Source organism: Cyprinus carpio, chromosome B20 (genome assembly GCF_018340385.1).
Source record: "Cyprinus carpio isolate SPL01 chromosome B20, ASM1834038v1, whole genome shotgun sequence".
Taxonomy (NCBI): domain Eukaryota; kingdom Metazoa; phylum Chordata; class Actinopteri; order Cypriniformes; family Cyprinidae; genus Cyprinus; species Cyprinus carpio.
The window spans coordinates 18821915-18836637 of NC_056616.1; the positions used below are offsets into that span (position 1 = coordinate 18821915).

The 14723-nt window shown below is 35.9% G+C and overlaps 2 protein-coding genes across 3 annotated transcripts; both read left to right on the forward strand.

Annotated features, from left to right (window-relative positions):
* The first annotated feature begins 196 nt into the window (after nt 1-196).
* On the forward strand, nt 197-7700 carry LOC122141110 (osteopetrosis-associated transmembrane protein 1-like). Of its 2 annotated transcripts, XM_042747275.1 has the most exons (7): nt 197-3735; nt 3845-3960; nt 4729-4843; nt 5038-5132; nt 5214-5324; nt 6710-6875; nt 7188-7700. In XM_042747275.1, exons 2-7 carry the CDS (start codon nt 3847-3849, stop codon nt 7241-7243), a joined length of 657 nt encoding a protein of 218 aa, XP_042603209.1. In that variant the 5' UTR covers nt 197-3735; nt 3845-3846; the 3' UTR covers nt 7244-7700. The 2 variants fall into 2 exon arrangements, with proteins under 2 accessions (XP_042603209.1, XP_042603208.1); XM_042747274.1 differs by having other exon boundaries at nt 203-3960.
* A 4788-nt stretch (nt 7701-12488) lies between these two features.
* si:ch73-257c13.2 lies at nt 12489-14420 on the forward strand. Its single transcript, XM_019065348.2, has 4 exons — nt 12489-12641; nt 12993-13031; nt 13126-13222; nt 13305-14420. Exons 1-4 carry the CDS (start codon nt 12538-12540, stop codon nt 14244-14246), a joined length of 1182 nt encoding a protein of 393 aa, XP_018920893.1. The 5' UTR covers nt 12489-12537; the 3' UTR covers nt 14247-14420.
* The last annotated feature ends 303 nt before the right edge of the window (nt 14421-14723 follow it).

The following is a 14723-nucleotide window of genomic DNA, read 5'->3' on the forward strand; positions in this document are numbered from 1 at the left end:
CCAACTGTTTGATTACCAGCAATCTTCAAAATATCTTATTTTATGTTCAACATAAGAAATCAACTCATACAGGTTTGGAACGAGTTGAGGGTGAGTAAATGATGACAAAATTTTCATTTTTGGGTGAACTATCCCTTTAAGGACTAAATGCCATTTGTGCCACATTAATTTTTATTACCAAAATCATCCAGAATGTTTAAAAATATATCAAAATATCCATAAAAACAAAACTGTTTAGCTCTCAGATAAGCCTTTAGCTTACTTGACCTCATTCTTTTCCACTGGCCAAATAGTATTTCAATTGTTTTAAACAATTCAAATCAAATAAAATGTATGCAGTTTTGCGGAAAAGGTGAACATATTTTAGCTATTCTAGTGGAAACAGATAAGCCTATATGTATTGCAGTGTAAATAGGCCTACAATTGTATGACTTGACGCATCACTGACAAAGTATTTTACAAAGGAAACACGCAAATCTTACCGTTTTTTTTTTTTTTTTAGTTTTATCCTTCAAATAGGCTACAGTGTTTTTTCCCCATAATGTTGTGGAGATGCCTTCACACGGCATCAACACCTCCGTGCAGCTGCGGTTGTACTGTGGCTAGGCCTATTATTCGAACAGTACAATGGACCGTTCCACCGAACCCAGCAGTGTCCGCCATAATATTGAAGTGTGCATCATTGATCATTGTTCTCTCTAAAAAATGCAGTTTAGTTTAAATATGAATTATTATTATAGCACTCCTCGCTGTCATTAAAACATTACATGCCCCAGGAAAAAGTGATGAAGCAACAAATACCTATATGTCTAAATTAATATAGCCTAATTTTGGTTTATCTTCTGCGTAATGACTTTATGTAATTTCACTGCTTATCTCAATTAATGAGAGTGGAATATTTAATGTAAATGTGTATATCGAAATATGTTTATTTTTTATAAATCCAGATATGTGCGTGGAAAACAGCGTTTTAGCAACGTTTAGATATATATTAGGCCCCTGATATTCACGTTTTAACGAGAAAGTTAGGAGTGATTAATTAGGCTGCAGGGCTCTCTAAGCTATTTAGGGGCATCCGTTCATTGAACATTGAGAGCGCGTTTCTCCTGTCCAAGGGCTTTTCTCCTGTCCAGCTCTTCTCGGTTCACATTGCCTCTCAGAGGGCAGAATAGCCCAAGCCTTGATCCTCGTCAGTTGTCATCCCCAGTTCGGGCCACTTTGGCCGCTGCTAGTGGGGAAGTCAGGCCTAATCCCTGGAAGGAATCAGGGCAAAAGAAAAGCAACAATAACCAAGTCAAACGTAAAAAAATGAAAGCGAAATCTCTATTATCAGCCCCAGCATTTCCCAGCGATGCAGTGAAATCAGGCTGGTTTGTCATTCGAGTCAGACACCGGGGGGAGAATCTGGGGTCGCTCTGGGTTGGTAGACTCACACGACGTTTAGAGAGCAATATTTCGGCTAAAGGGGGCCTCGCATTTGCAAAATCCCCCTCACATCCCGCCATAAGCATTAAATGCAGTCTGACTTTATGTTGTATAGGCAGCGCAAAACAAGAAAAGAGGCACAGTTCTCACATAAAAGAACGCGGTTTTTGGGGATTAGGGACGTCCCAAAGGATGGAGAATAACTTCTGCATAACTTTACAGCTCCTCTCTCTCCAGGTTTAGATACGGCTTAAAGCGCACAGTCTTTAGTTAACCCTTAACTGGTCCCTATATAGTCAGAGTCATGAATTGCCAAGTCAAAGTTAAGGCACTGAGTGCGATACAGTCAAGCACTTGAGAAAAAAACGAGACCGAATCGCATTTATTTTTTTAATCTTAAAATTTTAATATGTAGCCTAGTATTTGTATTTTATCATACAGGTATATCAAAAAATTTATTAACTGTCAATCAATTTATTCACCGAGACAAACGATCAAAATAATCTACATTCAGTTGTGTAGCTGTTATTGGTATTTTAATCCAAAAGTTTTATTTGAAAGGCAGAATTTTGTTTTAAGATTTTAAACGCCTTAATTGGAAGCACAAAATAATTAATCTCGGGATAATGTCATCACGATCACATGCCTCATTTACCTCAGAAATCATTGTGAGGGTCAGATGACCCATGAAATCAATGTCTCTTGTAGTTCCTTGAAAACCTGCTTTTCGTTTTAAAAATTCATTAGGATAATCTTGAGCCACGCACATTGATAATTTTCAGAATTTAAGCCAAGTTATCCAGGCTCATCCCTTTGCTTAAGAGCTCTCCAGTCGATGAAGATACTTCACTTATGCAGCCTAATTAGTGATTTTTGTCCTTGTTCAATTGCCTCTGTCTGCGTTGTGCATTCAAATGAAGTCCTTAATGCACATGGTAATTGTAGGCCTACCTGTATAAAAACCTGACTAGTTTCACAATGATCAATAATCTTTATGTCTTCCAGGACATGCGAGGTAACGTAACACACACACACACACACACACACACACACACACACACACACACACACACACACACACACACACACACGTATGATTTTGTATACCTCGTTCATAAACTCCCTGCTTGCAAACCAATGAATTCAGCTGCCGGGGGGAGGAGTGGAGGGATGACTTGGATCATCCAATTTAAGGCTATCACAATAACAGAGCTGCAACACTGTAGTAGTGGAGAGCTAATGCCACAATCCACGACATAAAACCTGCGAATTTACCCTCAGACATCAGCGCACGCAGTAGAATAGCCCTTAATGCGAGGTATTCTCAGTCCCCCATTTCCATCAGGCTCTCATGACTGCAGAATTGCCGCGGACTGCAAGTTATCAAGAGGCACTAATTTCACATTAAAGACCATTGACTGCAGTGGCTTGATTCGAGGGTTTGCGACAATTAACACAATCAGAATCGGAGCCCAGATCGTTTACCTTGACTCCGTAATTATTTTTTGGCCGCGCGCTAGCCTACATTCGCAAAATTGCACGCGGTGTCAAAAACCGAGAAGAGAGAGGATGCAGCGCGTTTTCATAAAGACACTGTCTCCAAACACAAACAGAATAATAAAATACAAAAAGAATACAATGAGAAATATATTAGACTGCTTATCAATCCCGATTTTAAACGGTTTAAAATAGGTGTTTGCATTTATGTTGTACCTTTTAAATTTACATTGACTAATAGATTAATATTGATAGAGATAAATAAAATAAATAGACTATATTCTGTGTACATGATCAAAAACTAGAACGAAAATATACTAATTCTGCAACTTTTAAGAAGCTGTTAAATTTCTTATTAGACTAACTCCAATAAAACCATAACAGCACCATATATTTTCCTAACAAGTGAAAATTCATAACGTAATAAACTAGTAGTAAAATGTATATTTCATAAAAACAGGGCATCACATATATTTTACGTTAAATGGATGCCAGAGGCATCACTGACCCTATTTAGCTCTTTCTGTAATAATTCTGAGCAACATGCAGAAATACAACTCTGAAATAGAAACGTAGCCTAGTTAATTAAAGCAAAATAGTTTAAACAGTACATTGTATAGACACAAAACAACTGGAAATGGATGAAACGGGACTCAATATCCAGTTCTTTCAACTTCACTTTAGACATTACAGGTGCACCCATCAGTTGAAATCCCGTGCATCGCGAGATTACCCTAGTCATGTGACCGAGAAATAGGGAAAATAAAGAAAACTGGAAGCTGTGTAGAGTCACAAAACGCAGAGCGACAGCGTGTATGAGATATGGAATTGTTAACGAAATTTACATTTGTATCAGCATGCTTATGTGCAGAATGGGCTGTTACTTTCATTGCCGTTGCTAACTGCTCTATTTCCCCCTCAGAAATGAGTGGCGATAGTTCACTAAAGCTGCCATCAGCAGTCAGTACAGTCTGTCAGAACTGTTACACTGGCTTCAACAGTCTGGAGGACATTTATAAAAACATATCATTTGACAACGTAGGTGCTCATTCGAAGTCGAAATGACCATTTCTAATACCAAAGTGAAAAGTGATTTTGTGAGTTCACTGTGTTTCACCAAGCCCGACTCACATTGACTATGGAATATTTTAGAATGCTTAAACAGCTATTTTTAGTTATTTTAAAATAAACCAAGTCTATTAAAATAAAATAAAAAATAAAAAGCTAAAGATGTCAATATAGATACGCTGTTGTTATAAAATGTGACCCAGGACTACAAAACCAGTCATAAAGGTAAACTTTTTAAAATTGATATTTAGTATACGTAAAAAAAAAATAAAAAAAAAAGTTTTTTTCATTGATAAAAAAAAAAAAAAAAGTTTTTTTTTTATTTGGGTAAGATACAAAATATATATATATATATATATATATATATATATATATATATATATATATATATATATATATATATATAAAAAAAATCTAAATATTGAGAAAATCACCTTTAAAGTTTTCCAAATGAAGTTTTTAGCATTGCATATTACTAATCAAAAATTAAGTTTTGATATATTTAAGGTAGGAAATTTACAAAATATCTTAATGGAACATGATCTTAACTTAAAATCCTATTATTTTTGTCATAAAAGAAAAATAGATAATTTTGACCTGTACAATGTATTGTTTGCTATTGCTACAAATATACCCATGACTTAAGGCTGGTTTTGTGGTCCAGGGTCACAAATCAGTTATGGACTGCAGCTGTAGAAGTTAATTGCAAAATACTTTATGACTTGTGATTATGTGTAGTCTGGCCCTGGAAATGTCAGTTGCCATGACAGCCTGATGCGTTCTGATAGGTTGATGCTGCTCTATACCCTCTTCATCAAATTAGATGAGATCTGGACATCAGCAGAATGCAAGCGTAAGTAACATAGCCTGAAATTTTGTAGGTTCAATTAAAACTGGCATTAGACTGCATGATCCCTTAAGCATCTATTGTTCATTTTCACTCTTAACCACTTGTTGTAGTATGAAGAAATTGTATCTGTTTTATGATTTGTTTTTATTTAGTTATGATTATTTTGAGAATCATTCTAATCTTTTTTTGCTTGTTAGAATGTCTGATTGAAGATCAAGATGCTCTTTCCAATGATACTCTTTACTACGTGGCCACTCTGAATCAGTCCCTCTCCTGCTTTGAACAATATCTGGTAGAATCACATGGCTCAGATAGGTACAAGCTCAGTTAAAAGAGATTACTTGAATTTGAGAGTATCCTGTTCTCTTAATAGAGGAACCACACTGAACTGTGTAAAGGCTGCAAAACCTCATACAGAAGGTTGAACGAGGTCTATGGTACAATGGAGAGAAACCAAATGCTCTGCATTGATTTAGAAGATGCAGTGAGTATGCACTAATATACACAAACCCTGTTATTTGATTCAAACACAGTCCTAAGTTATTATCAAATTAAGTTTTAAAACAGCACTCTCTATAGTCCTACATCTGTGCAAACTAAAGGCTGGAATAAAGGATAAGACTTAAGACTGTAAAAAAATAAATAAATAATTGCTTCAGTTTGCCAGACAAGTTGACCATAGTTGCCAAAGTCAGAGCCAGTCTTCAGATTTTGGCCAGTGGAGTTATGAGGGGCATAACTTTTTTTAAGTCTTAGACTATGATTTTATCCAGATGGAGAATATCAGACATATTTTACAATCTGTTCTGATTTTAAATTGAGCAATGCATCGCTTTGCTCACCAGTGGATCCTCTTTAGTGAATGGGTGTCATCAGATGAGAGTTCAAACAGCTGATAAAACATCACAATAATCTACAAGAAATCCACATGACTCTGTCCTTCAATTAACTTCTCGTGACGCCAAAGGGTGCATGTCCATAATACATATTAACGCTTCCTCCAGTAAAAAAAAAGTCCATCCTTTGTTGTGCTCTTACATTAAAATCCAGCAACATATTTGTTTAGAACTGTTTATTATTATTATTATTATTATTATTATTATTATTATTATTATTATTATTATTATTATTTTTACTTGTGCTTGATTTGTGCATATTTCTCTTCAGATGAGATGACTTTTTCACTGGAGAAAGCAACATTATGGATAGAGGATTTATATTTTAGCCAGAAACAATAGTTTGAAGTTAATTAAGTCATGTTAGATGTGTTTCTTACAAAAATGCAGCTTTTCACAGGACATTAATTAGCGGGGCCTGGAGTCATGTGGATTTTTTGTGGTTAATAGTAATGCTTTTATTAGTTGTTATGACTCATTCTGACAGCACCCATTCACTGCTGAGGATCCACTGGTGATCAAGTGATGGCATTTATTTTTTATTTTTGGATGAACTATTCTATTAAAAGTGGTGTAGTGTATTCCAGACTTTACAGACAGTAGGAACACCACTTACTGGTTTTATTTCCAGGAAATGTATTATAATCCTTTATAAATTGTTTATCTAAAATGCATTTTCCTTTGGATAAAATCATAAAACCATCCGGTAAACATTGTTTTTTTATTTTGTTTGTTATTGTTGGTACAACATTTTAGATTATTTGTCCACTATTCATCTTAAATGGCTTATATAGCTTCTTGTTAATTGAATTACTTTTGTTATTTCTTCTGTTTTTGCTGGATGTTGGTGTTAAAATAAATAAATAAATAAATAAATAATTTTTGTTGGTATACAGTGTGAACCCGCCTTAATGGTAGCAGATTATGATAGAACTATCAGAATTGTGGTATCATTACCTTGCTTATTTTTCAGACAAATATGACACAGCCCCTGTGGAGTAAAAACTTTAGTTGCTTGTTACCTCGGGAGGAGACAGTGCCTGTCATCACAGTGTCCAGCTTCATGCTCTTCCTCCCCGTCATCTTTTACTTAAGCAGCTTCCTGCACTCAGAGCAAAAGAAGCACAAGTTTATACACCGTAAGTAAGTTGCCTAGCCTTGCAAATTGTCTCTTTATAAAGTTTAAGGAAAACGACAAAAGTGTTTGATAGTGTTAATCGTGCATGCTTGATCCTTACTGCTTTAGATTTCATGGTCAATCACTTTCAGACAGTATTTAACCAAGCGGTCTCAAAAACTACTAATTTTAGCATCTGTCAAAACATGTAGAAGACAAAGTGTGTTTTTAATGCTAAGCAAGTCTCTGACTTCAATGTTAAACTGTTCATTGAATATTCTGTTGCATCTCTTGCCAGTTTAGTTCTGATCTATTCTCTCATCCTGGTCCACAGCCAAAAGAGTCACGTCTAGCAGCAGCCTAATGAATATCCAAGACAAATTCAGCTGAGTGGAGATGAGGCAAGGAGGGGAAGAGAGGACAGTGAATCTTTGGTTCACCTCTCCTGCTAAACCAACAGGCACTTTCAGTATGGACGGGTAGGGTTCACATCTTCTTCTTCTGGTGATGATTTCAATAATTACACTGGATGCTAGTATTATATTATTGTATTTAAGGTATTAAGGAGATGTGATCCCGAAAGAGGGAAATTTATCTTGTACATTAGACTAGTTATGCTGCATTTTTACTGCACTAACAAACTATGTTACATATACATGTTCGCATTCTCTATTTTCCTGGGTGATAACAAATTCACAATCACACATAAATGCACACACACACACACACACACACACAGTACATGGCAATGGTACCACTTCTGGAAGCACTCCATGTGCATTAGAGAAAGATCTTGTAGCAAATACTTTATTCAGGGTCAAAGGTGTATGCAGTGAGTAGAGGAGAAAAGTAATGGTCCATGTGCCTGTTTACATCACTTTTTGTTTTACAATGGATTTGCCACAGTCTTCTCTCATTGTGTGGTTATATCCTAAACTGTCAGATATTTAATGAACACACCAATTACAGACATGGAATAGGAAAGCTTAATTAATAGTGATGCATCAGAGAGCTCTTTTTTTATTTTCTGTACTCAGAAGTTGACCATAGCATTAAGTAAAGTGTTATTTTGAATACTCTGAATGCTGTAAGGTTTATTCATAGGATATTTGCATACTTCTATAGTTGCAAAATAGTTTTCAATTCAAAAAGCTTCCTCATACCTCTATTTTAATTTTGCTTAACTCCTAAAGCCTTCCTTGGTGCGATTGACAGGCTTGTTGTTTTCAGGGTTACGTGGACTTTCCATGGATTCCAAAGCACCTGCTTCTCCAGTAATTAGCAGCTAATCTAAATGTAGGATAAAGTTACTTGGCCGATTAATCGTAACAACACATCCGTTAAGCTGCATTGGCTTTTTGGTCTTATGGAGCCAAGCCATTGCCTATCACACTGCCTGTTAAGCGCATTTCACTTGATTTATCCCATCATATGATCGTACAGGAAAATATGGGAAAAATAGCCTTTTCATTTGTGGCTCATGAGTGCAATGTCTAACAAGAATGACAGCTTTCATCCCTGCAATGCCAGATCTGTTGGTGAAAGTCATTACTCCTGACCTGACTGCCAAATTTAGCAACCAGGCTAATTTTATGGCCACGTGTTCGAGGAACTGATGCAAAATCTGAAATACTTTTTGAGATGTATGACCAAAGCCTTACTTTACCTGACAAGAACCTAAGAGAGGATGAGGGGGAACTGGTGGGGGATGTGAGATTATCCATCATCACGTTTTGCCTTAGTAAAATCGGAGCAGTGACTTTGGACCTTAAGCAGTGAGCCCATTATGAAATATCCCTGAGTCTGAAACTCAGCAGGGACTGATCCAAACAAACCTTCAAAGTGGGTGCTGCATTGTTTAAATGTTGCCATTGGGATTTTGGATGACTTGTTATTATAAATCATTTTTGTGTGTTGATTAATGATTTGTGCTTTGTGCTTTGTGCTCTTTTGGAAAAACTTACATACTAACAAAAGTCTGATTTTATTTTCACATTTTGTAAGGCTGTAATTTTATTATGAATGATAAACAGAACTAATTCTAAAAATGCTTCATTTTATTGTATTTTTTTTTATATATTATTATATATTATAAGTATTGTTTATTTAGTATATATTGTATATAGCATGTTTAGCAGTGAGTTCTAACCATGCTTTTTATAATAATCTCTCTGGTTTGTTTCCAAGCACCAAAATCTACCCAAAGGAGCTTTAATAGGAATTAACTAAGAAAATCATTGTTTATTTATTTACTTGGAAAATGTAATTTTGTAATTTGATTCAATGTCAGTCACCCTTTTTTAATATTGCTTGAATATTGTTTGTAAGGAAAAAATATAACATTGACAGTAGTATGTATAAGTCAGCATAAGTTTAGTTTCTTATGTGTTAAAATTAGTACAGGTTAGATAAATATTGCAAAACATGACATTTAATCCATCATATAAGATCAAGTAATATGTTGGGGGTAAAAAATCTCAAAGGACAAATAAACGTCTGATGTTTTAGACAGCAAAAAAAAAAAAGTATGCAGTGTTTGCCAACTAACTGGGATATAAATGAGATACTGTGAATTTATCACAACTCTCTCATTCATCCTTTCTTCCTTTATGTAATTTTTGTAATTTAAGGTTCCTCCATCTACTCTGTATAAATCTGCTCTGTCATCAATCACACATACTTTCTGCGTAACTTTGGTAGTTATGCAAACTTTTTAAAGCTGTCAATTAGCTAAAGTTGAATATGGTGCTTTGTTGAAGAAATATAGCTTTATAATTAGAGAGTTCTCACTTAAGAGCCAACATGTGTTGCTGAATGAAAGGGGCCATTATGATCTCATAAGGGTCAAAGTCTGAAGATCATGGGATTATGGTATTATGATTATAGAATCCCTCCATCACAGTGGTCACTTAGCACTGCTGATGGCTACAGAGCTCTCCATTCCAGCCTCTATTTGTTGCTGATCATTCGTAAATGTTCAACCCCATTACAAAGGTCGTATGAGAGGTCAGCTGGAGGAGACATCACAGATGCTGATTGGTGTGTCAGAAACCTAAGGTGGATGACTTCTGTGCTTCATTTAATAAGACAACAAGATCACAGTTGGCAAGGCTTACACAGACCCAGGGGGTCTAGCAGAATAAGAGCTTTTGAATAATGGGCCATGGCATAAGGGCAGAAACATCTGACCCTGTTGGGCACCCCTGCCCACTCATCTTTGAGTACAGTGCATAGCCCATCAGCTGGATAAGACGGCTATAAAGCCTCTTGAAGACAATAATAGAGAAGATTTGAGGTAGGCAATAGGTGGCCACTGTGGTGCTTCTGTCTTCATCAATGATGAGCTGCATTCAGGACTATTTCTAAAATTAGTTTGGCATCTGAATAGCTTATTACAAGAAAACAGAAAGCACTGGATAAAATAAACAATTTGCGTCACTAAAGGCCTATATATTAATGTCCATGATGTTACACATTCAACTCAAGATTCTAATATTTTTGACTCTCAATCGTTTACTAATGGTAATGTTTGTTTACTCTCTATTTCGTATTCATACTGAATAATTTTACAATTGTATATTATCTTAAACCATCAGGTAGCAAAGAAAATAAACAATATTACAGTAATATTAATACGTTTCATTCACCTGGACGAACGGTCTAACATCCAGCTTCGCCATGAAAGAAAATATTTGATCGCTTGACTCCGCGATCGACCAATCAGAATCAAGTATTCAGAGAGCCGCGTAATAAATTGCAAATATTCTACTTTTATATTTTAAAATGATTAGACTGCATGTCAAATGCATTATGACCATGAAAACAAATATTTCATATTTATGAAATTGACCTTTTTTGACAATTTCTATAACTGAATATCCACTGATAAGATGCTAACTGTAAGAGCAAGTTTTAAAATAACCATGTCACTCATTGTAAAAAGAACATTTACTTAATATATCTGAGCATGCAACAAAAGTAAATGTCACAGTCTTAATTTCCATGCATCTTGTTATAGTTGATTTTTAGATTTATGGCCTTATAGTGCATAACCTCCATGTAGTAATGTGTTAATTAAGATGAGGGGTTGTGACCTGCACAATTACTCACTGCATATTTAATTCTGTCTGATTAACGCAGGATGGTAAGAGCAGCTCTCAAGTCTGAAGTAAGCAGTCTCATCACTGTAGCTCTTATTTGTTATTTTGTGCTGCCATCATTCAGGTCAATGGGATTGAAGAGGAAACGATAAAGGTTATTGAGGAGGGTTTGAGCATGATCACTTTCTCTCATTTTAAGCAAATACACTTGATGTTTTCTCTCTCTTCTGTAAATGATATGGAATTTATTAACAGTTGATCCATTGATACTAGTATCTACATGGAGATAAAGCATACATGCGTCCCTGGTATTGCTCTGGCGCCATCTATCGATGGACCATGATTTTAAGCCACACTTTGCTTAATGAGTGAATAATAGACAGACCAGGGGGGTATTCCAGAAAGCAGGTTATGTGATATACCCGGGTATGTTTAAGAGTAAGTAAGTGGATAACCTCAACTTTCGGTTCCAAAAATGGAGGTAACTTTCAGGGTATGTTAGTAGTCATAGCAACTCACTCTCTGAACTTAACCTTCTCCGGAGCAGGTTATGTTCCAGGGTTAGTTCACTTCAGCGAGCCTTCAGTGGGCTTGACAGATAGCACACAACATTATATAATATTACAATATGTAATATAGCCTATTATATATATATATATATATAATATATATATATATATATATATATATATTTTTTTTTTTTTTTTTTTTGATATGTTAATGAGGAAGCACTAATATAAGTAATAAATAAGGTAACATTATTCTAATATGATTATTTCTTTTATTGCCATATATAAGAGTTATCTGTATAAATTATAAAACACTATGACAAGGTAATGTTTAACTTATAAATATTTATTTATTTTATTTATTACATGTTATATTATCTCACACATGGATTTTCTATAATGTCTAAATTCTAAATCAAAATACATATCTGATATGACTTAATATATAATTAGAATAAAACAAAAAATATAATTCATATTCTCAAGGATTAAAGATTACATGGAAAAAAAATCACGGTCATCAATTAGGTGGCGATATGCACTAAGCATGTAAACAACTAATGAATAAAAGAAGAAGAAAGAAACAGCTTGGCGCGCTTTTTCTTAGCGTCCGTTTCCATAGTGACTCGTCGATTCGTCGCTCTGTTGAGAATGTCTTGAGTCTTAACCTCGTCGCTCTGTTGAGTTGAATGAACTTACTCCCGGACGCATTTTTGGAACATACCTCGAGTAAGCAAGGTTTGGGGTTAATCAACCGAGAGTTCAGGGTTTAGTTCACGGTAAGTTAACCCTGCTTTCTGGAATACACCCCAGGTCACGCTGGGAGACCAGGATTATGACCAGCTAAACTAGTAGAATACCTGCTTGGCCAGAGACCAGCTAAAACCAGATAGGACCACCTAACTATCGTAGTTTGAAGATATGTTCTGCCTAAATTTGCCTGGTTTTAAAACAAGTTCCCAAACAATATATCCACTGAAGAAAATCAACCACATTTAGTGGGGAACTCCATCACATGTTATAAGATGGATTTGCCATAAGAGGGCGACATTGCAACAGTCTGAATCCGAAAAGCATGGCGCTGCAAACATGTATCGCGTTTTTGTTAGCAGACAGCTATGATGTTGAAGATTTCTTATTTTTCAAGAAAAATGCAACTCGCAAACGTCGGAAAGTAAGGTGAAGAAAACTGTATTCTATTCGTATCTAATGTTGCTTCATTTGGTAAACAAACAACACGGCGCCTCTTTTTAATGCGCCGTTTATTTACTACAGCTTGCAACTGTTTGGCTATTGAAAATATTCCGTCAGTTGTCCAGCCTGTTGAAAATCCATCTTAAACTGGTGATATTTTGAAACGTGGTTGCTGGTTGACTACCTACAATGTACCAAAAACAGCTCGATTAAATAAGTTACAGTAGCTATTAACTGAAGATCACAGCTAGCTAGAAACCAGCAATCAAAAAGCAGTTTTTATTTTCAGCTGTGAAAACCCAATAATGCAACTAATTCTTCTTTCTAAATCAATAGAATGAAGTTGAAAACTGAACCAAGTGATGATCTGCAAAGGTAAGATGATCCACATAGTATTTTATATAAGAAAGATGCTGTTTATAATGCACATTGGATATATGCTTTAACATTATTTTGTTTCACACATCAGAGAGGATGAAAAAAGAGATATTTTCAATGCCGTGCTGCAAAGCTTGACAATAAGTGATTTTAAGAGTCACTTCCAGCTGACGACATCTCAAACTGAGGTACTTTAGTTCATGCTGGTCCTATTTTCTGCTAATCTCGTTAGTGTTTTGTAAAAGAAAATTGTTCTTTTTGTGTTTGTAGGAGCTGGTACGGCTGTTGGCACCTTGTAAATGGACTGCTATTAGGCAAGAGGGATGGACAGTGTGGCATGCAGTGCTTGCTAGTCTGTGGGCTCTTTCTACCCAAGAGGCTTACCACAGTGTGGCAAACCGTTTCCACATCACAGAGTCACTCATTTGTGTTCAGCTGGATGAGTTCTGTACTTTTGTTACCAGTAACTTGGCTAATGAAATTCACTGGCCGCATGGGGAGGAAGCAGAAATGTCTGTGGTGGGGTTCCTTTCTACTGTGGGGTTACCAGATACCCTCTGTGTAGTAGGAACATGTTTCATTCCTGTTGAGAAGCCTACAGATGTGCCAGATCCAGAGGTATATAGAGACACAGAGGGGTCGTACTCTATTAAACTCATGGCTTTTTGCAACCACAAGGGTCGCTTTACCTACGTGTCTGCAGAGCACCCTAGAAATTGGCATAACTCAAGAGTCCTGTCCGCCACGGAGGTTGGCAAGGCATTGCGAGAAAACCCTGTGGCTCTGCTACATGGCAAACACATTATTGGCAATTCCACCTTTCCACTTTCAGAGCACTTCCTGACTCCATTCCCTGACTATGCAACACTAGGACAGAAAAAAGTATGTTATAACCAGAAAGTGCAGTCATCTCTTGCAGTGGCACAAGGCTCCATCCATACTCTGCGATCTTGTTTTCAGAGGCTCAGATGTCTGCAGAAGCATTCCGTTTGCCAAACCAGTTTAGCTGTGAAGACCTGCTGTATTTTATACAACATGTTCCTAGAGACGTATAATGTTCTAGTGGACTGCATTGGGGACGATGTAACCCAAAAGCCTTTCCATGAACTACGCTATGGACACTCTGGAAGTCTTGGTGGAATATCTAAAAGACAAGACATTGCAGCCTCACTTGGGCGAACCACTAAAAAAAGAAAATATATGTACAGTTAGTGTTGAAAAGTAATGTTGCGTATGATAATGAATACATGTTGACAAAATGTTCTAGTTTAATTTATAAGGTGACTGTTTTGTTAATCACTGTAGTATGTAAATGTTATGTACACTTATTTTGTCATAATGCAATGCAAAAGTGTTTGTATAATAAAACAATATCCTCCATAAGGATCTAAAGTTTTCACCTGCGAATGATTTAAAACCAGGGTTTTTCAGTTAGGGGTCTGTGAACCTGTAACCTGTAAGAAAAAAAAAAAAGGATTTTCTACTATGTTTTCTATGCATTATTAATGCAGCATGGAATCTATGTTAATTAAAGTTATAAATAACACAAGTGCTATTTTAAAAAGCTATATTGGAGTCCTTGGGTTGGCTAAGAGTCTGTGTGAGTGGTCCCTAAATCTGTAGAGGCTAAAAACCCCTCTTTATTTGGAAAAGAAATAAAAACTGCATCTTAAAGTACGAGTTGTGTGA